The 27912-nt window shown below is 32.4% G+C and overlaps 3 protein-coding genes and 1 long non-coding RNA gene across 4 annotated transcripts; 3 read left to right on the top strand and 1 right to left on the bottom strand.

Annotated features, from left to right (window-relative positions):
• The first annotated feature begins 3416 nt into the window (after positions 1 to 3416).
• LOC107955917 (probable inactive receptor kinase At2g26730) lies at positions 3417 to 6164 on the top strand. The gene is made up of 2 exons (XM_016891698.2): positions 3417 to 4710; positions 5593 to 6164. The coding sequence occupies exons 1-2, from the start codon at positions 3417 to 3419 to the stop codon at positions 6162 to 6164; spliced, it is 1866 nt and encodes a 621-aa protein (XP_016747187.2).
• A 6969-nt stretch (positions 6165 to 13133) lies between these two features.
• Positions 13134 to 18202, top strand: LOC107953318 (uncharacterized). Its single transcript, XM_016888581.2, has 7 exons — positions 13134 to 13552; positions 13743 to 13828; positions 14184 to 14246; positions 14335 to 14436; positions 14673 to 14738; positions 17275 to 17350; positions 17585 to 18202. The coding sequence occupies exons 1-7, from the start codon at positions 13186 to 13188 to the stop codon at positions 18088 to 18090; spliced, it is 1266 nt and encodes a 421-aa protein (XP_016744070.1). The 5' UTR covers positions 13134 to 13185; the 3' UTR covers positions 18091 to 18202.
• Positions 18203 to 23573: 5371 nt separating this feature from the next.
• On the bottom strand, positions 23574 to 24196 carry LOC107956530 (uncharacterized). Its single transcript, XR_001700148.2, has 2 exons — positions 23867 to 24196; positions 23574 to 23739 (listed from the first exon to the last, which is right to left on the bottom strand). It is a non-coding gene; the product is annotated as an uncharacterized lncRNA (long non-coding RNA).
• Positions 24197 to 24859: 663 nt separating this feature from the next.
• LOC107956531 (protein C2-DOMAIN ABA-RELATED 4) lies at positions 24860 to 26016 on the top strand. The gene is made up of 4 exons (XM_016892154.2): positions 24860 to 25020; positions 25106 to 25344; positions 25427 to 25522; positions 25603 to 26016. The coding sequence occupies exons 1-4, from the start codon at positions 25017 to 25019 to the stop codon at positions 25900 to 25902; spliced, it is 639 nt and encodes a 212-aa protein (XP_016747643.2). The 5' UTR covers positions 24860 to 25016; the 3' UTR covers positions 25903 to 26016.
• The last annotated feature ends 1896 nt before the right edge of the window (positions 26017 to 27912 follow it).

Here is a 27912-nt window from a genome sequence, read left to right as displayed (position 1 = left end):
TGATAATACATCAAACAAGACCCAAGTTGAATTTATCCTATATCCATTTATGGATTTATTCACTTGTGATGTTCATAATATGATATACCTTAATCCTAAGTGGATAATAAACTATATATGCATGACTTGTATACATTGATGTACTTAAAGTCATAGTTCAAATAGATAAGGAACCGGAAAATGATCCACTCCAGTGAAAACGAATTGCATGTAGAAAATTCCAAAATACCCCTTTTAATAATCCACACATTCAATTTAATCCAAACTTGATTTTCAATTCTTCATGTCTCCTTTATACAAAAATAATAATTATTAAACTAACTTTTAATTCGTATGATCAATTTACAGTTTAATTCTTATACCATCTCTAAATCCGAATTAAATATTTTATTCCACATTTTAAACTCACATTTATCCTTACTAATTTCCTTTCTCAGTATCTAGTTAATTCTTTTAAAAGAAATCCTTTATTAAGCTCATTCCAATTTCTCAAAAATTCTTTTGTGCATGTTTCCAAAACAGTGTCATTAATAATTGTATTAAAAATTTTGGGCATTACAATTATCTCTCTCCTTTCCCTTCTGGGACATGAAGACATTTTTCGCATATATGTCGCCTTTCTTAATAAGCTTTTCCAAACCTAGGAATCTGACACTTTCTGAACAACATTGTAAGAGTTTATTGTTGGAGAACACTTATTTAACAATACTTTTTGTGCCAGGTTAGAAGGGTTTCTATAAGCATTCTCCATGCTTGCTTAAACAACAAGGCATCGTTCAACAATTCAAGCTTTGAAATGCTCACATTTCAGTTTACAAATAGTATGCCATATGCAACTTTTTCTGATTTAGCTCATGTCCCCACCAGAAGCTTCTCAGTAATTGGTCTACTTTCTCAACAACTTATTTCGGGGCCTTGAAACAAGAAAATGTATAAATTGGTAAAGAAGATAACGTATGCCTCGTACCTTGGGAAGGCAAAGTGATTTCTAAGAAGCAAGTTTGTTCTGCAACTTTTCTAATAGCCGCTGGAAACATAACTTCTTATTATTCGAGCATCCCAATTGAATTCCCAGATACTTCCCTGGAATGTGGACCTGGTTAACTCCTACAATGTCCAACAACCATTGCCTCTTGTTTGCTTCGCCTGCATTGCTGAAGAATAGTTCGGCTTTTGTGTGATTAATTGACAGGCCAGAGGGCAAACAAAAAGGAGCTAGTATGGACTTAATTGCACCACAACAACATTAAAGAATAAATAGCAATCGTCTGTGGAGGAGTATCAAGGAAAGCACATCTTGGCATAACAAGAAAAGATAGGGATCCCCAAGTCTAAGTCGAGCTACCGTTTATGAAAATCTGATAGGTCATAATAAGTTGCCTCTGTCGGTCATTGAACCCTATCTTTTGTAAAATTGCGAGCAGGAAACCCCACATATCTATTCTAAAAGCACTCAAGATACCTTTGTTGGTCTGCTTGAGTAAAAATCTTGTCCATTATATTGGATGAAGACACTTTGATATGGTGTGCTCAGACAGTGGTTTGAGATGATTGATTTGTGCCTTAGTGCATATTTTATACGCTTCATTTATAAAATTTATAGATGTTTGAGGTAGCTTTCTTTTGGGAATCAAAGTTATTAACATCTTCTTCAGCTCCTATTATATATATGTAGTGCTTTATTATAATTTATTTGTATATAACTTATTAATATATTGGAAAACTTATTTTTATCATCAAATTTAACTTTAAGCAATTGGATTTTCTTTTCTCTCCTTTATGACTATATAAAAGATTTGGTTGAAGATAAAACTAATTATATATTAATAGTAGCTAACGAATGAAACAATTTTTTTTCTAAATGAATAATTCGTCCTTAAATTATAGTTTTTTTAGAGTTAAATATAAAATTGGCATTCAAATTTGTGTATTTCTCTTAGATTGGTACTTATGATTTTTTTTTGTCCTAAATTGATATCCGAACTTTTTTTCTGTCAACTATATTGGTACCCAAGCCTAATGCCGTTACCTTTTTTGTTGACGTGGCAGCGCTGGCCACTCGCATGGCTCCACATGTTGTCCTGTTTGTACCTCTTTTTCTTTTTCATTTTCTCTCATTTTCTTTTCTTCTTTTTCCTACCCTGGCCATCATACTGTCTTCTTCACCTCCTATTTCTAAGTTATCGAGAAGCCAGTGAAGAAGACGTACAAACAAGATGACATGTGATACTTAAATTATAATTCCGTTACATAAATTGTCCCAACTGTTTGCTTAAAAAAAACTTATATTATGTGAATTATGACAACTGATATCTTTATTAATTTTCTCTTCTTCTTTTCTTTCTTCCTCTATTCTTCTTCCCCAAAATAAAAATCCCAGGAGGTTTTTTCTTCTTTGTTTAAAATTTCAAGAATCTTTGTTTAAATTAGAATTTACATGCAATTTTTTCACTTACTTGCAAATAATTGTTGATGTTTTGAAAATTTTATATACAAAATGTAATTTGTGAAATATGAACAATTAGGTAACTATAATACTTCAATGTGACTCCATCCTGCTTCTCAATTTGGGTTCAATTTTTTTCTTTATTCAACATCACAAGCATTGTTAAAATTTCACCTATGTTTGAAAGGATCCTTTATTGTGTTAAAGGCTGAAACTTTTGCAGAAAACTCTAATCAAATCAACCCACAATCAAATCCAACCCACTCATCTTTCTTTGGATGCCATCAAATCAATCTTCCAATTTTGAATTCCCTCACCAGCTCTTAATGGGCACATCACCACATTAATTGTTTACTTTAATTAAACCTTGTCTGTTTGTCTGATCTTCAGCACAAGTCGATCCTTAGGTTTTTTTATATACTAAGAAAATAAATATGATATGATATGATATTCTATTAACGTACCCAAAAAAAACTTAATTTACCTTATTTTTATTTAATTAAATATGTCACATGTTCATGTTATAACTTAAATAAAAATTAATCCTCAAATTATAGTCTTTTTGTATTGGCGTCGGTTGAGTGTATAAAGAACAATATTTTATCCACTGAAAAATTCTATTGTTGAAAGATGATTACTTTTCAATAACCAGAAGAATTGGCTTGAAAATGCCAACTGAGCAAGACATGGCATCTTCAGAAATTCTTGACTATTTCACTTTGCCGGCAGTCAATTTTTAAAATGCCACTTCGGTCGTTTGGCTCATTCCCAGCCATTATTGACACTTACTTCTATTACCTAGCAAATGGTCATTGTAATTTCAGCCATTTGGCAATCAAATGTGGTCAATGCCTTGTTATTTTCTATTTGTTCGTACCAGCAACACATGATGAAGCATACCCTTTCTTATAAAGGACACAAATCCACATTATCCTGTTCATTTTTGTTAACCATCGCTTCTTCATCAAGAATGAACCGAGTTTCGGTCCGGATACTACCCGTTTTGATCTTTCTCCTCTTTCATGTCTCGAAATCGGAAGATGAAGAAGTGAAACGATCACTTGTGGGATTCATGGACAAACTTGCAGCTGGAAATGTAGGAAGAGATCAAAGTTGGGGTTGGAACATGAGTTCAGACCCTTGCAATGACAAATGGATCGGTGTATCCTGCGATACGTTGTCAAAATCCGTTAAGAAAGTCGTTCTCGATGAGTTAAATCTCACTGGTGTTCTTGATATTGGTTTTGCCTGTAAGGCAAGTTCCCTTTCAGTGCTTAGCCTACACAGCAACAATGTTGTTGGATCAATATCAGAAGAAATAGGGAATTGCAAACATTTGACACACCTTTATGTAAGTGGTAACCAAATATCTGGTCACCTTCCAGAATCTCTAAAGCAGTTGAGTAATCTAAAGAGGTTCGATATATCGAACAATAACTTCTCCGGTGAAGTTCCTGATATCTCTCAAATTTCGGGCCTAATTACTTTCTTTGCTCAGAACAATCAACTTACTGGTGAGGTACCAAATCTTGATTTCTCCCACCTGTTGCAGCTAAACATATCTAACAATAACTTCAGTGGTCCAATTCCTGATGTCAAAGGGAGATTCTCTGCTGATAGTTTTTCAGGTAATCCTGGACTTTGTGGAGAATTAGTCTCAAAGCCATGCCCTCCAACACCGCCATCGAAACGGAAATCCAACCATTCGTCGATCAAACGTTTTTTTATCTACTCCGGTTACGCAGTTCTCGGCCTTATTGTCGTGTTATTCGTTGCCTTCAAACTAGTGAGTAAAATGAAGCCGAAGGACGACAAAGAAGCAGTGGAAACAAACACTAGCAGGCGTAGCTACAAGACCAGTACTACTACTTCGAATGAATCGAAGATTGCTGAGAATAAATCAGAGTATTCAATAAGTTCTGTGGAGAGTGGAGTGGCCTTATCATCACTTGTAGTGCTTACAAGTCCAACAGGTCAAGGTTTAAGATTCGAGGACCTGCTTCGAGCACCAGCTGAATTGCTTGGAAAAGGGAAACATGGAAGCCTTTACAAGGTAATGCTTGATAATGGGGTGACAACGTTGGCAGTGAAGAGGATAAAAGATTGGAGTGTTGATAGTGAAGAGTTCAAGAGGAGAATGAAGAGGTTGGACCAGACCAGGCATCCCAGTGTATTGCCATCAGTTGCATTTTATTGTTCACAGCAAGAGAAGCTCTTGGTTTATGAATATCAACCCAATGGCAGTCTTTTCAGGCTCCTCCACGGTAACTTCATTGTCACCAATTCTACATCAGATTTTGATTTTATAACTTGAATTTTGGATGAAAAAATCTTAAACCATGCAAGCCAGCATACACTTTAACACATTAAATGAAGAAGCAATTTGTAGTAAATTCGATCATGTTAGGCATAATTTATTTTAGACGAACCTTAGGATTTAGTATTTATATTTTAATTTAATATAATTTGGTTTTTCTACATCATATCATTATTTACTCAAAATTTGTTAAAATGTTGAGGTTAAATATTTCTTTAAAATACTCCTTCCGACTTGACCCATAATTTCTTTTTGTTGTACCATAAAAGTGCTATTAAGAGAAATTCATATAATCATTTTAATTACAATAGTTGAGATGTTTATTATTTAGATTAATTGACACCATTGTGAAAGTAGAGAACCTAATTATGTGTTATTAAAATATAAATACTAAATCTCAAATGTAATTTTAATAGAAAGATTGAAACTACAATTTTACCATTATTTTATAATGACTAAAAATTGAAAAAGAAATTTGTGTCATTAATAACTCCAATATTTATAATAATTTCCGGTAGTTGATATTGTTTTTTAATAATGAAAAAACACTTATTTTAACTTATGAAGCTGATTTTAAAAAAAAATTAAAATAGTATTTCTTTAATAAAAAATGTACATAAAAAATTAAATTAGAATAAATAACAATATTAAGTATTTGAACTAACTAATAATATTATAAAATATAATATCAAATTATGTTAATAATATTATAATAAAAGAGCGAAATAGGGGTGATGGGACACAAGTCAATGTAGGAAGAGCCTATGTCCTTTCTTTTATATATAGGTATATAGATATATGTCGTATGAATGTTTCATTGTTGATTCAGGATCCCAAAGTGGCCGGGCGTTCGGCTGGGAAAGCAGATTAAATGTTGCGGCCATTGTTGGTGAGGCATTGGCATTTATGCATGAGGAGCTTGGTGAAGATGGAATAGCTCATGGTAACCTGAAATCCACAAACATACTCTTCAATCAAAACATGGATCCCTGTATCAGTGAGTATGGGCTAATGGTGTTCCAGACTCAAGACCTATCCTTCGATTTCCAATCTAGCAAGGATGCTTTGGATCATGCGGCCCCAACCTATGGCAGCTTTAAAGCTGACATCTATGGTTTTGGGGTGATTCTTCTAGAACTTCTCACAGGGAAGCCGGTTCACACTAATGGGATCGATTTGGCTCGATGGGTGCATTCAGTGGTTACAGAAGAATGGACTGTAGAAGTGTTTGACAAGGCCTTGATCTCCCTGGGTGCAAGTGAAGAGAGGTTATTGAACCTCTTGCAGATAGCACTCAAATGCATAAATCCCAATCCGTATGAAAGGCCTAACATGAATCAAGTTGCTGTAATGATCAGTACGTTAAAAGATGAAGAAGATAGATCAAGCTCACATCCATGACATGACAATTAAATGTATGTTAAAAAAAATACTTGGCAAATGTGGTGATTGAATTTGGGATTTGTTGAATGTTTTGCATGAAATAATTAAAAGTAAAAATTTGATTCAATTTATGTAACTTTGATTCTACAATTCGTTTCAAAAATAGTATTATTTCTTAACTTTTGGGATAGAAATCATCATCTTCAATCCAACTGATAGACTTGAAAAATGGTTAAGTTGAAGGATGATGGGGATTACACTGAAGTCTTGTTTGAGGGGCCGTGGATTGTTTTCGGACAGCACCTGACTATGTACCCATGGTCAAGTTCTTTCTCAATGCTACAATCTTTCTCGCTTAAGGTTATAGCTTAGATCAAGCTTCCTGATTCATCTGGTGTGTTTTATAAGAAAAGCCTTTTGAATGCCATTGGTAGCACCATTGGTGAGGTTGTTAAAGTTGATGACAATACGAAGAATGGTATGAGGTCGTTCTACTCACATGGAGGCGATTGTAGATTTGAGCAAACCTTTAATCTTGAGAGTTTGTGTTGAGAATGCTCTTCAACGTGTGGAATATAGGGCTTTACCCACAATATACTTTTAACTTTAGACGCTACGACCATTTCAACGAAGTGTGCTCGCTGGAGAAATCGAATGTGGAAAATTTTGGGCAACACATTCTTGAGAAAGTTAACACAAAGAAGGATAGCAGTGCTATCGGAAAGGATGCCTTTGGTCCAACACGGATCGTGACAAAGCACAGGAAAAGAAGACCAATATGGAAAGATATTACGAATGGTAAGAAATTCCAAAATCTTGGTAGAAAGAAATTTGGCTCAAGAATTGATTCGATCGCTGATTTGGGGGATGAGAATGAGGAGTGTGAGTTGGTAGATGGAGGCAACCCCAGGACTGCTTGTAACGCACTTAAAATTCTCTGTCATAAATATTACTAATCTGAGAAAATATTTAGTAAAAATTTCCATTTAATTGATCAAAATAGTTTAGCAAATGACAACTTGAAAAATTCATCAAAAATTGTATTGACAGAATTAGGAATAGAGCCAAATATGGTTAAAATTATAACCATTTAATTTTCAGTAGCATTGGAAAATTCAATTTTTGGATCGAAATACTTAAAAGATTTGGAAGTATAATTTATGTGTTGTCTACAATAGTAAAAAGTTAAATATTTAGTAAAATTAAAATGACTATAATGCAAAAATAGAAAAGGACCTAGTTAGATATTATACTAAGGACTTCAGAGTAAATAAACCTTAAAGAACATACATGATAATTATCATCTATTCTCTAAGTTAGTTTTTAACTTTTTTTCACCACCGAAACTTTAGAAAGAAAAAGAAAATTTCCTTCTACCATTCCTTTGTTGCCGTCCAACAATTCACTAAGGTATGAGATTTATTTTGATAATTTCTTATGGATTCAAGCTTTAATAAGTTGGATTCAACTATAACCCAATGTTTAGACCAATGCATTTTTTATGTTTTGGTTGAATTTTCATGGTTGAAAAGCTTAGAGAAATTGGTTGTTAAATATTTAAGTTTATGCATGACGTTACTAGCTAGTAGGAAGATTATGTTATAAAGTGATAAAAAGATAGTGGATTTGAATAGAAATTCAACTAAGCTTACTAGTTAATTTTACCATTAGGGAGTAAATTGAATAAATTGAAAGTTATTAGAAAAGTATCTCATGAATTGAAAGCTAGAGGTTCTTGTACTATATTTATTAAGTTGGATCTAAATTCAATCAGACAGATTGTGTAATATGGATGTTTCGAATATTAGGGTTGTAAAGAAATAAATTGAATTAAATGCTTTCATGTTTGATTTTATTGAATTGTGTGATTAACGACATTTTCGTAATTGTATTATCGAACATAATCAAAGACAACGTTGGAACGTCAAAGGCGAAAGGAAAGGAAAAGGCGGACATTGTATAGCTTTTGTGGTTTGTGCTTTTATAATTCAATTTCCATAACTTGTTCGTAATCTAGTAAGACATTATAATCAAATAAAAAGTACTTATTGAGGTAATTGTATCTTTTCCCAAACTATGAAAATGATGAATTTGATGTTGCAACTACTGAAATCAACCTTGAAAGCTTGAATTGTGATATATATATAGTGTAAACATGCGCATGATTGGAATTAGTCATGGATTGGGCCACTCGTCCGAAAAGTGAGAGGGTTTAGGTAAATATATAAGCCCGAAATATAACATCCTTGAAAACTCCTCGGCCGTAACATAATTTTAAGCTGTTATGAGTCGAAATTATTCTAAATAAATAAAATAAAATTAATAAGTGTTAAAGGAGAAGGAAATAGGAGATTGGAGAAAATTTAAAAGATTGATGTAGTGGGAGATATTACACCGAGGTATAGACTAAATTGTAGGTTTTACAAAGTGTTGGGTCAAATTGAAATTAAAAGTAAAAAAGATTAAATTGAATTATTTGTGGAATATGTGAGGACATGAAGAGCAATTTCACCAAGATCTAGTGGATAATGATGACGAATAGATAATGATGACGAATAAAATTTTTTTAGTTATAATAAATTTTATTTATTCATCGTCATTACTATTACTATTATAATATTAAATTAAATTATTTTTTATTAAATTATTGGTGACGAATAGAAAATTTGAATATTTTTTTTAGTTATAATAAATTTTATTTGTTCATCGTCATTACTATTACTATTATAATATTAAATTAAATTATTTTTTTATTAAAATATCTCCATCTTTCTTTTCTCTCTCGCCTTGCCACCATTGTTGCGGAGAAGAGAGTTTTCTTTTCTCTTCTATTTCATCCTTCATCACCATCAAGGTCATTCCAAGCTAAAAAGTATCAATTTTTCATTGAAAACCTTAGCTAAATCAAGTTGCTCACAACCTAACAAGCTTAATTTTTTTAAATAGAAGTGAAGTGTTCATACTTAAGGAGAGAGAAAATCTAGATAATGTGATTAACTAAGGCTTTAAGGTAAGATCTTCATGCTTTAGTGATAGTTGCATGTTTATTAACTAAGGCTTTAAGGTAAGATCTTCATGCTTTAGTGATAGTTGCATGTTTACTTTGATTATTTGAAAATGGAAGTGTTGTGGATAAAGGATATTGATTTTTCATATTTTATGATATTTATGTAAAATGAAGAGAAAGAAAAGGAAGAAGATGGAAAGGGTGTAGGCAAGGGGAAACAAGTAGACAAACCTTGAAGGAAGTCTAATTTAGCAAAATTTAAGTATTTTAGAATTTTCTTTACCTAATTAGATTTTTGGAAAATAAAATTAATGAACATGTTATTTTCATGCAATTTAGTATTCTTAACTTAATAAATATGTGAACTACTCAAGGAAGTAGTAAGTGAATGTGAATATTGTGGATGTGGTTTAAGTGTGAAGAGAAAATGACTAAATTGTATAATGTTGAAAAGTTAGGTGTGATTTTGAAAATATGAAATTTGATCGTACTTGTGATGAATAATGATTTTATAATAATGATAAAACCCTTTGTAGACAAGTTTTGAACTTGTGGAATATAGATGGCATGCTATTAGGAATATCATAGCGCGTTCATGAATTTAGCATTCCGGTGCTCTTGAAACTTGCACTTCGGTGCTCCTAATTTAGCACTTATGTTCTCTTGTATTTGTGATTTTATTCCATTTATCTTGTTCACTCAAGTCTAAAATGAGCGAAATTGAATGGGAAATTATCAATGTGTAAATGATAAATGTATGGTAAGTGGGAAAAAGAAGAATGACGTTGTTATTCTTTAACTAGAGCTAATTATTGTGATCATGTTAACATGTTTATTTATTTATTAAAATAGTTAATTAAACTCAATGGTAAAATTTGAATTCTTTAGCACTTACTAAGCTTCCATAAGCTTAATGTGTTGGTTAAAACGCGTAGGTAAAAATCGTTTTGAAGGTAGATTTTGAAGTGGCTCTCCCCATCTTCATCTCATCATCAAGTAAGGAGTGAAGCGTATGAAACTTAAATTTTGGTTATCTAGTGGCATGTACATTAGGGTTAGAATCATATAAACTTTTGTTATAAATTGTCATGTGATTCCAAAACTATGCCATGGATGTTAATTATCATTTTGTGCTTTGGAATTGAACTTCTCTAGCTGGGTATATTTATGTGTTAGGTAAAGCTTTTTAATGATAGTCTAGTATATTTTGAGTTCCTAAAGTATTTAGATGTGTTATAGGAAGGTTAATGATAGTTTGAACTTGTTTTTAGATGATTCAAACATGTTTCAAGTAATCTATTTCCGATGTCACTACATTTGATCAGTGTCGCGACATTGGAGTCATTGGAGCATTTTGTTTTCGACACCGCAACATCCAAAGCCTAGTGTCGCGACACCCAATTTCTAAAGTTGCGACATTGACCCTGTTTTGCCCTGATTAAGCCCCAAACGACCCCAGATTGTAACCAAACTTTAAATAAGCTTATAAATGACTTACATATCTTCAAATGAGTATATTATGTTAAAGTTAAGTCTTGATATTGATGCTTGAGTTAAATTAGTTTTAGTGTCCAGATGTGATATCTCTTGCTCGGAACGTATTGCTTCATTCCGGGTGATGGGTGTTTTCTAAACTGGTCAGGTCTCGAGTAAGATTTTTTGGCTCGAGCCTTACCCAGCTCGAATTTGCCTAAATTTTGTTTTCACTGTTGTTTTGTTGTTGTTTATTGCCATTTTGCTATTATATTGTTACTATTTTATTGTTTGGATATTGTATAACTCTTGTGTTATTATTAATTTTGCTACTATATGGAATTTGCACGCTAAGTTAAAACTATTTTAGTGTTATTTAAGTATAAAAACTTTTTTTAATGTGTTTTCAATTTGTTGGGAAACGTTTATTTTAATATTTTTAATGTAATTGGTGTATTATATTTTTAAATTTGTTTTATATAAAAAATAATATAAAAATTTTTAATACGAACAGGCCAAACTGGGCTCGGGTTTAGCATTTTTTATTCGAGCTGAACTTGAACAAAATTTTAAGCTTATTGTCAGGTCAGGTCGAGCCTAGACCTAGAAATCGAGCCTAAATTTTGCAATGGTCCGACCTGACCCATGATCAGGTCTAAGCTTGATAAATATGTATTTATATGTTATATTGAAATATTGATATCATGTTGAACCGTGTTATAATGGTGATAATAATGATCATGCTCCGTTAAATGATGTTAGACTTAGTCATCAATATAGTGATTTTACTAGCTCTAATTCCCTGAGGGTCGTGAACAAATAGTAAAATCATCATTGTCGGGCAACCTGGGATGGTAGAATAAAATAGTCCAGATAAATACTAAAGCCATCGTTGTTGAACAACTCAAGATGACAGAATAAAACTGTCTCAATTGCTAGAGGGTCGTGGACTCATTCGTTATACAAATCTGAATATCCACCCTAATGTCTATCGTTAGATAATAGGGGTCAAAATGAGTAAGTAATGGAAAAGACATTGAGTATGTGATGACATGAAATTATGATTTATTGAGATAAACATTGAATGACTAAGTTTGAGAATGATATGATTCTTGATTTTGTGATAAAGAAAAAAATTAGTTAAAGTTATAGTTATGTATATGCTTTAATTTTTGTTCTAATATATTTGAATCTGAATTTGAATTGTATCAGCACCACTGAGTATTTAATAATTAACATAGGGTTATGCTTATTTTCGTGTGCAGGTCAAGGACAAGGATTTCCGTAAATTAAAAGTGTTCAAGCATTTAATCTCAACAACTCAGTTTGAAAGTCATTTTGCTACCTTTTTTGTATGTACATATGTGTTTGTGTTGAAATTACATGTACCTAAGTTGTTTTGGGCATGTTGTTTATATTTGCATTTTGGTATATTTTATACTTGGCATATAAGCTTTATAAAGGTGAATTTCATTCCTAGATTAGCAGATAATTATGTTAGATTATATGTGTTAGAATATGTGAATTAGTTGGTTAGACAATGATGCATTGATGTTTACAATTTGATGATGTTTGGTTGAGTTTTTAGGTGTTAAACTAATGATCTTGTATTAAGGTAAAATTTAGGCATGTTTAGGGTATATTTTGGTAAGGTTTGAACAATTGAAAATGTGTATTTATGGTCAATTTGTCATTGAGTCTCGAGACAACATGAATATGTCTCGAGACCATAAAAACAAAATGTACCTTATTGTCTAGTTATATTTTTAATATCTCGAAATGTTGCCTAAATAGTCTCGAGATAATTCCATTTAGGTCTTGAGACAGAGTGATCTCTATCTCGAGACAAAGAAACATTGAAGCTAATTAAGTTTTGTCTTGTTCTATGCGTGGAGACAAATGTGCCACCTAATTTCCATGTAATATTAACCTTGAAAGTAAACCTTAAAAACTCCTAATATCAAAACTACTCTGAATGCTTGTTTTTCTTTTCCTCTTTATTTTCTTCTCTCCAGTCCTTGCCCTACTCACTGTTCCTTCCAATGTTGTTTGTTTTCTGCCCCGATCACGGACAAAATCAAACCAAAGCTCTTCCTTCGTTCATCCTTTCTTTGAGTCAAATCTCTAGAAAATCGGCCCTAAAACTATGAAAACTCAAACCCAAGTTAAAAAAAAAAGAAGGGCTCTAATTTGGCTTCATCACCATTCGGTCGAGCTCCAATCTTTTCGCCGTTCGGATTATCTAGGTGAGGTCTTGAACTTGTTAAACCAAATGTGAACTTGTTAAAACTAGCATAGTTAATGGAATAACCATATAGTGACACTTAGTGTGTCATGTGTACCTCATACTAGACTAGTTTTTAACAGAAAAATGAATAGAATTTTAATAGAATGACCAATTTGTTATTTGATAAAAGGTACATGGTAAAATGTAATATGACTTATAGTAAAGGACTTTAATGGTAATTTTACCTTAAAATTCATATAATCTTCCACCATAACCACTTCAAGTGGAGCAGCAGAGAAAAAAGAGTTGAAATCCGTTCCCGCGTTTGAGAGATGGAAGCAGACCACCCCTGGGAAACTCTAGACATTGACGATTGTGGCCTCCCTTCCCTTCTCCGCCCCTGCAATCACAAGCCCCTAAAATCTACCCCGCCCTTTCCCCTCATCTCCCAATCACTATCTCCCACCTCGAACTCTTCACTGCCCTCTTCCCCGAACCTCATCCCTGGCCCTGCTGGAGCCGTTCAAGCCGCTATGCTTCGCAAACTTCATTACAATAACAATTCCTCCTGCATCGGTGAGGACCCCGTTCCTACCCAGGAGTACATTAGGAGGGCCGTCGTGGATCCTGCCGCCGCCGCCGACGATGACTTCTCGCGTGATCCCTGGCTTTTCGCCCTCGAATTCATACGCCGTGAAGGTTTTTTTTTTTTTGTATTTCTTGTTTCTAACCTTTGTCTGTGTTAATAAGGATGCAATTTAACGACTTGTTCATTTATAGCAACTTTTAAGAAAGTAGAAAGCAAGTGGCAAAACTAAAGGGAAAAATGCAGCTATTACTTCTTTAGTTATGATTTTTAGATTTTACGGATGGTTTTCTTTTATGAAAGGTTTGGTTGATAATGGCGGGACAATTGGTACTCCCTTGAGTTGGATCAAAACTGAACCTAAACTGGGCAATAGAAAAGTAGCACAGGTATGGCCGTTTTTATCTGGATTTCGGAGTTCGCCTTTGTTTTGCTTTCTATTTCAAGTGAGTTCATTACGTAAGTCTTGAATTCTAGAATTTATTTCTCTTTCTAGGCGGAATCCTAGACTTAGTGCTAGAGAGGACGTGATACAATCCATATTTGGCTCGTTTGAACCTTTGTGTTAACCATGTGCATAGGAATCCGGAGTTTTCCATGTATATTGCTATCTTTTCAAAGTACTCAATGCTTTTTGACACGATCGGTAGTGCAACTGAAGAAATATAAGCTTCCGAGCTTAAAATAAAAACTGTGTCTGTTCAATACAAATGTTTTTCTCACTCTCTACTTATAATCAATTAGGTTGTTGCCATTATCAAATCCTGTACCGCAAATGGTCTTGGTGATCTTATGGTGACTCTCAAGGTAAAAGTAACTCACTTATTATGCTTTTTTTGGGTCCAATGCTCTCTATGTTGTAAGAACATTTGATGTGCCTGTGATTTGATTTCAGGATCCTACAGGTACAATTGATGCTAGCATCCATGGCAAAGTCCTAGTTGATGGACGCTTTGCAAAGGACATAACTGTTGGCACGGTTTTGATACTGCAGAAGGTTTTTCATTGTTTTTGCCTTGTAGGGCTAATATTAGCATAATTTTAATCCTGAATGGTGAATGTTTGTAGAATATGGTATTATCTACCTGTATCTTAGAATCAGAACTAAAATTATACCGAAATCCTTATGGTTTCTAGTAGTGGGCGTTCATCCTGTGGAACTTCTTGTGTTAGATTCGAGATCTGCAATGTTGTCACTTGTGACAAGGCTTTGATTGAAAACCGTACTTGCAGGTTTCAGTTTTCTCACCTATGTGCTCTGCACGTTATCTCAATATAACGCTCAACAATGTCGTCAAGGTAACTGTCTAATTAGCCACTTCAAAGTGAATATTTACTCTCAGTACTAAGATTAGAACATTTGACTTTATCCTATGATTCCCACATTTTTCTTGCTACTTTCTATTGATTGAGAAAAAACTGCTCTACAAGGTTTCGTAATACTTGAAATTTAATGTGCCGAGATTGTTGTGAACCATAATTCCAGCTCTAATGCAAAAATATAAACTGATAAGAATTCATATAAGAATTTATGGCCTTCAGCAAGTGCTGAATATGGGTGCTTTAAGTAGTCCTTGTCACAACATGCTTATGAATTTTCGTGCTTGTATCTATACTAGCTGGTTTTAGAACATAGTTCATACTCTGTGGTTATGTTAAGAAATCGTGTCATTTATGATGCAATATATTTGTGCAACACTTGATCAAATAATACATGTGTGCAGCACTTAATCATGGTTCCTTGTAACATTTTAGTTTCAAAGTTATGTGAGGATGATTAAATCATCTGAACTTTAACTAGTATAAATTATTCAATGGTTACACTGCATTATTGATGAACTTGAACCATCATATTATCAGATATATCTAATTGGCTTGATTCTTGGTGTATGATCTTTATAAGTTGACTGTCAGATGTAACGTAAGGTAATAATATGTTCAAAGAAGAGTGTGCCAGAACTTCCACTTTATGCATAGTTTTGAAGTCAATGTTTGTGATTACTAATTAAAATTTTGTGTTTCTTATTGTTTGTAAATCTTTATGACACATGAGCTGCTATTGTTTCATATTATTTTATTATTTCACTTTTATTTATTAATTAGGATTAGAAGTTATCTTTAGGGTTTAAATCTAGGGCTAGGATTAAAACTTTATTTTAACCCTAGTATAAATAAGTTGTAAAATATTTACGGCCACAATATTATCATTTTCTTTGAATTATAGACAAAAGCTAGCGTTTTTTTTGTAACTGTACATTTTCAAGAGTTCCAACTTCTGTCTTCCTCCTTTCCATCCTTAATTCTATTAATTTACTGCTGTTTCTCTTAAACCACACTAAATTTTGGCATTAGAGCCTAAGTAGATCCTAGGTTATATTATGGTTAGCTATTAAGACCTGGTTGGATGTGGTAGAGGTTGGAGAAGAGGAAATCAGGGTCAAGAAACAGAATTGGGTGAGATATGATGTGGGACCGAAGAATGGTCTCGTGAAATTTATGCTAGGACAAGACAGGTGCCCACAACCAGTTTAATGTACCAAAAGGTAGTCTTGTTGATGAATTTGATATCGGTCAGGAAGCAAACCCCTTTCATGATGTTGGACCGCAAATTGTGCTGTACTAAGTGGATTGGATTAGTGGTTGTACATGCCTTTGTATTAAATGGGAGCAGAATTAAGATCGAAGTTGCTAATTTTCTTGGTAAGATGCATGTGGAAAATTACTTTGATTGGGAAGCTAGCTTGGAGAATTATTTTGAGTGGAAACCTTTGGTGGAGGCTAGGAAGTTGACATTTGTGAAACTAAAATTGGAAGGCACTATGCTTCAATGGTGGAAGGAAGTTGAGCAACATGCACGCTAAGGTATGCCTAACGTCAGTACGTTGGAACACATGAAAGCGAAATTGCACAGGCAATTTCTACCAACTGATTATGGAATGGAGTTGTATGAGAAGCTTCACTCATTAAGCAAAAAGGATTGTCTATTGAGGAGAATAATTCTAATTTTAACAATCTTTCCATTTTAGGTTGAATGAGAGTAATGAACAGATGTCATCTTATTATCTAGCAGGGTTGAACCAATATATCAAGATGAGATACAAGTGATTGGTTATTCAACATTGAAAATGCACGAGGGCATGCTTTAATGGCTGAAAAGCATGTTTGGTGATAGATTGCAGGAAAGCCTATGTCTGGAAGGATTGATGGAGTAGCAGAAAGGGGGTTGGGGCTGTCGAGGTGTTAAAACTGGACAAACAACCTTTAGAAATCCAAAGGGAGTGACGCGAGAGCTGCTAATTGTTTTATATTGTTTTATTATTTCAGCTTTATTTTTTAATTATTAGACATATCATAGACAGGATATAAGTTAACTTCAGGGTTTAAATATAGGGCTAGTATTATAAGTTGTCTTAGGGTTTCAAGCTAGGATTAGTATTAGATCTTTATTGCAACCCTAGCATAAATAAGCTGAAAATATTTACAGCAACAAAATTATTATTTTCTTCGAATTATAGACAGAAACTAGAGGTTCTTATACTCTATGTTTTCCACTGTTCCAACTTCTATCTTGTTTTTAGCCTTAATTCTATTGATTTAGTACTGTTCTCTCCTAAACTACACTACTTTAGGCCACAGCCATTGACTTAACTGTTTATAATATGATATCTGGTCTTATATTTTTCCATTACCATTGACGTTCAAAACTCCAAACACATTAAGTAGACTTCTTAAACATCTAAAGCCCGAAGAAAAATCTTTGAGTCTACATTTTGCATTAAAAGAAACTCTGCATGTTTACACTACTACTTGCTAATATAATTTACTAATTTTGCAGGCAATACCAAAGGATACTGAGCCTCTGTCAGAACTGAAGCATACATCAAGGGTCATATCTACTGCTAATGGCATTGGTCAGTGACATTTCTTTGTCTGTTTAACCAGGGAAATGTTTGGTTTTTGTCCTTCTTGGAGCACAATAGATCATTTCTTGGTTTGGTTTCTCTACTCAGTAGTAGGTTACACAAGGAAAAATTCTTTAGCTAATTTAATCTGGGACTCTTTGGATGGACCACAAGGCCACTGGTTTTTTTCTAAAAAGTAAACCCGAATGCTACTGACTTGTCAATCCATGTTTGTTGCTACAGGAAACACCAAAGAGACTTGGAACCAACAGAAAGTGTCCAGTCTGTCACCAGACAGAAATGCGAATATTATGGATAACCTCGGACAGACTGGTTATATGAGAAGGAGAGTGCTGAATGATAATGGAAATGAAGCAGACGCAACATTGGGAAGCAGATGCTGTGTTAATGGAAGAAATAGAAGTCAAAATGGTTCTGCAGGAAAGGAACCCTCAACAAGTCAGGTTATCACCAATGGAATGGAAAAAGCTGCATTGCTAGCCGGCATCAATGGCCTTGAGGAAAATGTTGTGGTCAAGAAGCAGCCGGGTTCACAGAATGTGGTAGGGAGAGACAATCACCTGAAAAGCAAGCAAAGCAGTGGTGATCCAAATTTGTTTGGCATTGCTAACGAGCGAGAGAGTGTAACTATTGATGCAGATAAGGAACGAAGAGATGTACCAATTTCAAGAGGCTCACTTCCGCAATGGACTGATGAACAATTAGATGAGTTGTGTTCATTTGATTGAGTTGGTGTTGAAGAAGGATCAAATTGTATTGATAATAAATATGGGATCATACTAATTTTGTAGTGTATATAGAATGCAGAGTTTGGTAACCATATACTAATTTTGCAGTGTATAGATTGCGAATTTGGTGGTTGTACATTCTGTTGTGGTTTTATTATTATTATTATTATTTATCGATAATCTATAATCTATAATCTATATTATATTTAAGTGTGACCTGGCATCATAAGTTAACATAATATTAGAGAAAGTACTAAAAATTCAAAATTTAAATCATAAATAAATATTATTATAGTTTTGAATCTAACACATTAAACATTCAAATATTTAACTATGCCATTTTAATTATGATTTTACAATTTTTAACAAAATTTATTATTTTATATGAATTATTTACATAAAATTTGTTTATCATTGAGATTGTGTTCTGTGCCTATATTATTATTATTATTATTTAAGTGTATGTTATTAGTCAATTTTACATCAACTCAATCAGAAAAAGGGTTAAAAGAAGAACTAAAGGATAAAATTTGTGAATAATAAATATATATTTAGAGTAATAAATACATTTTTTTATGTATTTTTATACATTTATACAAAATTTATGAGTGAAAATTTTTAACTTGAAATATGTAAACGATGGATTTTGAACTTGACATTGAGATTTAAGTTTTTAACTTTTAACATTTTATCTAAAGTTTCACTATTGATACATGTCAAAACCATCAAAAATAAAAATTTTAGGCCTAAAACAAAATTAAATGTGGTAGTAGGGAAATAAGGTTGACCCTTAAAGATCAATTTGACTAATTTCGGTGATTTCTTACGACCAGAGCTTTTTGCAAACTAAAGAAATTATAGGTTAATGGCATATTAATTGAAATAGGTAAATGATTGGTTAATATCTTGACTGGACTATTTATTCAAGTCGTACTTATTTGCTAATCTTTATGAAGTCAGGTTAGTACGTAGAATTCTAGGGATGATACGAGAGTTGACACTAGTGACCTAATTGAATAATTACCAACCTTGCTCAGATTTTCACAAACTGTTAGGTTCAATTATAATATATACACCAACTTAAGTAGTGATGGTTAACGATTTAGTTGATGCCTTTATATGGATAATCATCCTAGTTAAGAACCTTTGCAACACCCCAAAATTTTGATATGTCATTTGACACTATTCCGAAGTTGAATACAATGAAAATTCCGAGGATTTTGGAAAATAAGTAAGATAAAGAAAATTCATGAGAGGGAAATTGATATTTAGATGGAAGTCATGAAAAGTATTAAGGATGTAGAAATGTGGCAGAAAGGATAAATTTGAGAACTAAAGTGAAAATTTTGATAAAAAAAGAAATATGGATTATTATTGATTATTTTTGCATGGGAATAAATTAGAATATGTATTGGTGTGACTAAATTAAAAAGATTAGAAAGCACGGGAGTTAAATTGTAAAATTTTCGTTTTATCGAAAGAAGGGTGAAACTGTAATTCTCACCATCCAAAAATTTATATTAAGACCTAATTGTGAATTATGAGATTTTAATCCCCTTTACATGGTATTGGAATTATTATTTTGACATGATATTTGATAATTGGATTAAATGTAAGCCATTGGGTGTAATGAAATAGAGAGATGGAATGTAGATTGCATGTCAGTATTTTGACTTGGATATTTTTGATCCGGGGTTTTTAAAATTGGCCGAAGAAGGATGAAAACTCATCCCTTTCATTCCCTTAGCCAAATCTTCATCTTCCCATGGATCTCTCTCTCTCTCTTCATTTTCCTTACTTTTCTCTTCAATTTTCTCAAGAACTCAACCTTTTAACTTTGAGTTTTTGTCAAAATCACCTAGAAACTAATCTCCTTGTTAGATTTCCACCTTTAAATTCTCCTTTTTCAGCAAGTGTATGGTTGGGTATTGAGAGAGAAATCATATATGTATATTATATCAATTTGAGATTATAGAAAATGGAAACAAAATTTATGTGTCACAGTTTATATGCTACCATTTGGCACATTAATATGATGACAACTGTAATTAATATGTTTCATTTAAAAAATCTTATAGATTATCATAAACACAAGTTTTCATATATTTTTATTTGGTAAAATAAAACAGCTTTAAGCAACACTGCTAAGAAAACACATTAGTTTCTTATACAATCAATATAATTTGCCTGAATTAAGGGTGATAGTGTGTTCACCTGCGATTAGTGTAAAAATAGCGGTGGCGATGAGATTAGATACGGTAGCGATGTTGTAGTGTGAGACAAAAAGTAAACTAAATACACCGTACTGCACCCAATCACCCATCTAAACCCACCCTAAATCCAACACAGAGCAAGGTGGTTCTTCAAACACTTGGACCTTTGTGAATCTTGTAGTCGTAACCTTAGCCCCATGGTCAGCATGAGCTCTCGGAATATGGCATATACAAACCTTAACTTAGATTTATCATTCAATGAATAGAGCGTAATCTTGCTTCCACCACCCACAATCGTCTCCACCAAAAGAGCATTATCACACTCAATCTTTAACTGCCGAATCCCCTTTTCCCATGCTAAGCATAGACCCTCTAGAATAGCTTTTTATTCAATCTTAAAAATTGTGTCTTTACCTAGCAACATCGAGAATCCCCATAACCAATTAACATCAGCATCTCTAATCACTGCCCCAATGGCAACATAAGATCTGTTTAGCGACACTGCCCCATATGTATTAAGTTTACTCCAACCTCTATTCGGAGTTGACCACTGCATAGCAGAAACCATAAGATTAACATGTAACACAAGTGCAAGCATCCTTACGTAACTCTTCGTCCAACTAACACCTATATTCACAATTTCTTGAGCACAACTGTGACTACTAGAAAACACATACATATTCCAATATTTCCAAAGAAGCTACCACATTATAGGGGGAAAAATCGCCATTCTATCTCTTGACTATCACAATGTCCAATGTTCTGCAAGTTCCATAAGATCCACTCATCCAGTGGCAAAGAAAAAAAATCTTACCCAAGCATGAGTTGGCTCAATTGACCACCAAGCAGTCCTAGGAAAGGTGCAATCCCGAACAACATGGATTCCCAATTCATATACATTGCTACATCTCAGACAATGGCTTTCATTCGCCATATGTCTCCTTAATCTCTTTCCATTAGTTAGTAATCTATTCTTCCACAGGATTCAAATAAACACCCTAATTACCCTTTGAGGCGCCTTGATTTTCCAAATTGAATTCCAAACACTAGAATTATCGATCGAGCCAAGTTGGTGAATACCTCTATAAGTCCCTACAGATGAAAAACTATCTCTTGTCGCCCATCAAAGATATAGCCAAAGGTAATTAAAGATTATAATATTTATTAAAATAAAAGGTAAAAAAATACATTCAGCCCGGCATAATTAAAGATTGCACAAATTTTCATTTAAGTTACAATTTTATTCTATAATATATATTTAATTTACATTCATTGTTTAAACTAGAGCAAAATAAATATATATTATAAAAAATTTGAATACTAATAACTTTAACATTAAAAAAAATAAATTTAACAATATATAATATAAATAACTTATAAAAATTATTAATAATATTATTTAAATAATAATAATAAATTAATATTACTAGTCGAACCATATTGTTTTAATATTAAATATTTTTAAGATTAAAAGACATTAATATAACTACTACTAATTTGTTATATGTTTTTAAAAATATTTTGAATTACATTACTTTTGGATTTTCTTGAGGAAATTCATTAATGTTGTTAAACAAAAGCTAATGTTATATATAAAAATACTATAAAGGTAATATACACAATTGACCCATGCATCACACGGGAATAAAAACTAGTTTTAAACTAGAGAAAGAGCTTTAATAAGGTAAGAAATGATGTTTTTCACCTCTCTTAACTTGATATTTGAGTTTGGTTACCATGTGAAAGCTTGGAAAGCTCTTGTGTTAATTTTGGTTATATTTTTGTGTGTACGAAAAATGAGAAAATGTTGAGAATGAAAAATATTCCAAGTTTGTTGAAGATGGATTCAAGTGTTTAGAATTTTGATCTTGAGATAATAAGCATCCAATAGGTAAGTACTCTTAGATACTCATACTTATCTTAAGTTATTATGCTTTGGAAAAATATATGAAAATGATATTGAAATCTATGTGTGTGAATTCTATGAATTAAAGTGTTTGAAAATAAGTTATAACTTAATGACCCTTGATCATAAAGTGTCAAAATCCCTAATAATATGTTATGAGAATTTAGCTGCTTTAGAATGGCATGTGATTTAAAATATAGTATTAATGTAGTAAATATGTGTATAATATGTTAATTTTATAACACATGATTTAAATGAAAAGAATTTGTTAAGAGGCCACCATGGAAGAATTTAAAGATTAATAATATGTTCTTATCAGCATCTTGTTCAATCAATGAACTTGGTATGTGGTAACTTGTCAATGAGCTATAAATGAAATTTTGACTTCGTAAATAATTTCCGAAAACCCAAGTTTGAAGAGTTATAGTGTTGTTTGAGCAGAGTTTGACAGCGTAGTAATAGCTTAGAGTCTTCTTCGATATATATAGAGTTCATAGAGGGAGAATTTGGGTGGGTCGATCTGGACAGATTGTCTACTTTATAGGGTTGATAGTTAGGTCATTGTCTGATTTACTATCATGCGATGGGATGGACATTGATATGATCCTATGATTGTCTATGTAGCATGTATATAAAAGCCTTCAATTAATGGGTTAGTTTAGACGTCTATTCGGATTGAAATAATGAGTTAATTCAGATTTATCTCATAAAAATATGAATTTAAAATTTTATTTAAGTTTAACTCAATTGTAAAGGAACTAATTTGAGCTTAAATCAGTTTAAAGAATTCAATTACATCGTTATAAAATAGTAATTAAGACGTGTGGCATATATGTTCGATTTTTTAGTTTTTTTAACATTTTCAATATAGGTCCCGGTCATATTTGTTCTTTTTAACATAATGTTTAGAATTATTCACAGCCCTCTCCAACCCATAAATAGAAGGATAATATATTTCAGCGCACAACAATACCCATGTTAAGACTCAATCAACAATTTATTTAAAACATCTTTAAATTTGAAAAAATACTTAAGTTCTAAACAAATTTTGTAATCTAATTAGAGAAATTGTGATTAAATGTAACCTAAAAATTAAAATGAAAGAGAAGTCCTACAATAATTCAAAAGAAATCAGACCTTCGATTTTCAGGGTTTTGAGCTTCTCCCAAGGACAAAGACATCATATTTTGCGAGGATGCAAAGCAGGTATTACTAATAAATTTATATTTGTGTTATCTTACCGACTTAACAACGTACTCTACAAACTTGATTATGTATTTTAAAAAAATTGAACATATTCGAATCTAGATAATTCGTCTATCTCAATTCAACCAACTTTACTCACATAAAACATTACGGAGACCTGAAATAATTAATTGCTAGTCATTCACATCGGCAAATAGAAGTATGAAACAACCAGATAATCTCTCATTTTCATTCTCGTTCTAAATCTCTAAATTTTCTCCAAGAAACCATGATCTCCTTCCAACCTTCATACTCCTTCTCTTCATTCTATTTTCATCTTCTTCCCTTATTCATAACAATATTATTTTTTATTTTAGAGAATCATTTCAAAAAAACAAAAAAAAAACCCACATAAGTCCTTCTTCTTCATCATTTATTTACAATTAAAAAAGAGAGAGGCTAAAATACAAACCTCGAAAGGAGATGGTCAGACGAATGGATGATAGACGGACTAGTGGTGGAATGGATGAAGGAATAAGACCATTAAACAGAAGGTAATTTGAAACCCTAAATGATCGTGATTGTGAAAAATACAGTGACAGGGGATGGACAAATTATAAGTTTGAGAGCTGAAGAGTATTGGAATAAGAATTAGGTTTTAGGTTTAGTTATTAAGGATGGGGTTTGAATCTATCTAAGATTATAATAAAATATAAAGATTATATCTAAAATCAGATAATAAAAAAATTTATCCAAGGCTCGACTCAATAAAAAAATGAGTCCAAATTTCTACATAAGTCCATCTTTTAAGCTTTATACTTTTGTTGAAACTCTTTTATATTTCAGGATAATCTTTGAATTTTAATGAATAATGGGACCTTTAAACATGTCTAGGTGAGTCTTTTTTTGCTGGTCCTAGTGGTTGAGAGGTGGTTATTATTAACAATAGGTTAAAATATGCCTATAGTACCTATATTTTCTAAAATTTATATTTATTTTTTAGATTTTAAAATTTGAGTTGAATTATTTATATTACTAAATTTTTTGTTAAATTCAAGTTAATTGTAACATTTTTTTTAATTACATGGCTATCCACTGATTTTTTTATTTGTCACAATAATCAATTTAACAAAGAAATTAATAATGTTAACAGTTAAATCTAAATTTAAAAAAATAAAGAGATTAAATTCTTAAAAATATAATTACATGAACTAAATTTCCAATTTTTGAAAAATACATGGACTATTGACACATTTTAACCATAACAATAATGTAATGTTCTAGTAAAGAAAAAAAGAGAAAGGAAGGCAAAAAAGTTGGAAGAATGATAGATTGATCCGCAAAAACAGTGTAATTTAGGCGTTGGTGATGGTTTGTCGGAGGTAAACTGAAGAAGCGGAATAATAGGAGGACCAATTCCCTTCCAAGAGCTTACTAATCGGGATCTCAGGGTCATCCTCCATTGATATTTATCCCCCCACATCCCCTATTCTGCATTTGGGTCCACCATCCATACCTCCAACTGACAAGCTCCTTGATCATTCCTATAAAATTCTCATTCTCTGCCTATCAGGTGCTTGAATAAAGAAACAACCCAGGTGGATCCCAGCAAACCAAAAACAATGAGTAATGCTTCATACCTTTCTCCTTCTGTTACTTATCGATTAAAAGATTTAGTTATTTATTTAAATGATCTGCTTTGGTTGGATAGAGGTAGAGAAAGAAAAGAGAAACGTCTTTCAGTTGGCTGTACAAAGGAGGAGGAGATTAAGAGCGAAAATGCACAGTTTAATAGAAGGTGCACCAAGAGCAGCAGACCTAGAATCGAGTGAGTCTGTGATGGACAACTTGATGGGTTTGCTGCGGGTTCACGTTAAACGGGGCGTTAACCTTGCCGTTCGTGATGTCCGTAGCAGCGATCCTTATGTAGTTGTTAAGATGGGCAACCAGGTTCTCTTCTTCTTATTATTATGATGATGATGATGTTATACACACACCTTTAATTATATGTTTTGTATATATTCGTTTGCAGAGATTGAAGACTCGTATAGTAAAGAAGGATGTAAACCCTGAGTGGAATGATGATTTAACTCTTTCAATAACAGATCCTGATATTCCAGTCAGTCTGGTAAGTACGCAAATAAAGATTCCCAATTCATTCAACATAAACGCATGCATCATATATTAAGCCTTTGAACAAAATTGTAGACTGTGTACGACCATGACACGTTCAGCAAGGATGACAAAATGGGAGATTCAGAGTTCGAGGTGAGGTCATTCATAGAAGCTTTGAAAACGTATACGAATTTGGAAGAAATACCAAGTGGAACAGTATTATCAAGGTTGAAACCGGACACCGACAACTGCCTGGTGGATGAGAGTGCCATATACGTGAATAATGAAGGGAAGATCATCCAAGACCTCTTCCTTAGATTGAGAAATGTGGAGTGTGGGGAAGTGGAGATCCAACTGCAGTGGATTCATTACCCTGGCTCTAAAACCTTTTGATTTTTATATATGTTTATTTGTTTGATTTCTACGCTACCTTTCTACACAACTCAATTTGTTGTCCACTTATTTATCTCATTTCATTATATTCGTAATTCAATAATTTTCTTTCCACTTTATCATGTTAATTTCCAGCACTTATAAATAGGAGGATGATGTGCTCGAACCTACGTCCTCTTGTACTAGCAAGAATATCAATGCCAATCGAGCTAAGACTCAATTGGCTTAATGATTCAATTATTGAATTTATTGATATAATTGGATTTGTCATACATGTAAATTTTTTAACTGATATATCTTTATCATATCGATTTAAAATATTTTATATATTAATATTTATTAAACAGTTAAAACTTTAATATATCATTAGAAATATTGGTATCTATTAAAAACTTTGGTATAGACTAAAGTCCTCACACACGAGTAGGAAAAGGAAATTTTTGGTATACCTAAATATCTAATAGTTTCCATTAAAAGTATCAGTATTGCTTAGAAATTGCTTTCTAGAAAGTTTACCATGGTAGTTGTTATCCACGGGCTTTCTTCCAAGGTGAGTAGAAGAACCAAGTTTCCAATTGAGAGAATCTCCACATTCCCTACTCCCACCAAGAGAACGCGTGCGGGTGTTAGCTCCACTCGTGATATTCTCATTTCTTCCATCGTTTGAAGGTAGAGGGTGTCATGGGACCTTCCGGTGTCAAATAGAATGCCCGTGATCATCGTGCTCCCTTAGATGTTAGCGGGAATGATGAAAAGATTGTTTCGAGGTCTTTCATTATCATCACTCTTCTGGTCCAAAAACGATTTGTAGACTTTTTAGTGCATTATTTCATATGACGTTTTTCCTAGCAATACATGCCGATTTTGACTAGTTCTGGTCCAAAAACGCTATAATAAGATGTCTCATATTTATTTAGTGATGCAATATAACTAATACTTTTGGACGCATTTTGCCTAGTTGTTCCCATTTTTTTTTTAAGGAAAGCGCTATAAGAAAATATTCCTATTTATTTAGCAAAATTATATAACTAACTGGAAATAATTTACCTAGTTGTTCTCATTTTTTTTAGGAAAAGCAATAACAAGTTATTCCATTTTTTTAAGCGAAACCCTATGGATTGTCATTCTTAAATTTTTAGAGAAGTGCACTAGCTTGTTATTCCTAAATTTAAAAAAAAAAAAAAAAGACATGCTCTTCCAAAATACTATAACTTACTCTTCTCAAAATTCTCAAAACAATTCTTGCATTTTCTTTCCAATTTTTTTATTAATATTTTTATATAACTTGTTATTCTAAAATTTCTAGAGAAACATTCTAGCATGTTCTCCATTTTTTAAGAGAAAATATTATCATTTTTTTTCCATAATACACTTGTTTAGGGGTGAGCAGAACTTAATTCAGTTTGAAAAAATCGAAGAAAAATTTGAGTTAATCGAATCGAGTTATTTGATTTTTACGAGTCAACTTGAATAAGTAAAATTTGAGTTTCTAGTTTGAGTCAAGTTGAATTTTAAAACTCAAATAACTCGAATAATTCGAATAAGAGATTGGTGTAAATACCATTTTCATCCCTGTCAATTTTGAAAATGAACAAATTGGTTTCTCTCAAATAAAGTTACAAAATATTTCAAAATATTTATAAAATTTCCAAAATTTATATTTTAAAAAATATAAAAAGTATATAAAGAAAGTTAAAATTTTAAAAATAATCGAAAATAATAATTTTGGGACCTAAATAAGTTAATTAACAATTCAAGTTTTTTTTTTCTTATTTTGCTTTAAAAAAGTTTTCAAATATATATGGTTTCAAAATTTATGTGTTCTCTAACATGGAATTAGTTATATTGTAACAAGATTTTAGTTTCACATGTTTAATTTTTTAATTTAACTCGAATAATTTCACTCAATTCAACTCGAGTTTCGTTTCACTTTACTCGATTCGAAAAGTTTTAAAATTGAGTGAGGATGATAAAATAAGATCCGTCAACTCAATTAACTCGAAAACTTTT

Source organism: Gossypium hirsutum, chromosome D07 (assembly GCF_007990345.1).
Source record: "Gossypium hirsutum isolate 1008001.06 chromosome D07, Gossypium_hirsutum_v2.1, whole genome shotgun sequence".
In the NCBI taxonomy this organism is placed as follows: domain Eukaryota; kingdom Viridiplantae; phylum Streptophyta; class Magnoliopsida; order Malvales; family Malvaceae; genus Gossypium; species Gossypium hirsutum.
Note: the sequence above shows the minus strand (reverse complement) of the source record. Positions and strands in the feature narration are given on the sequence as shown.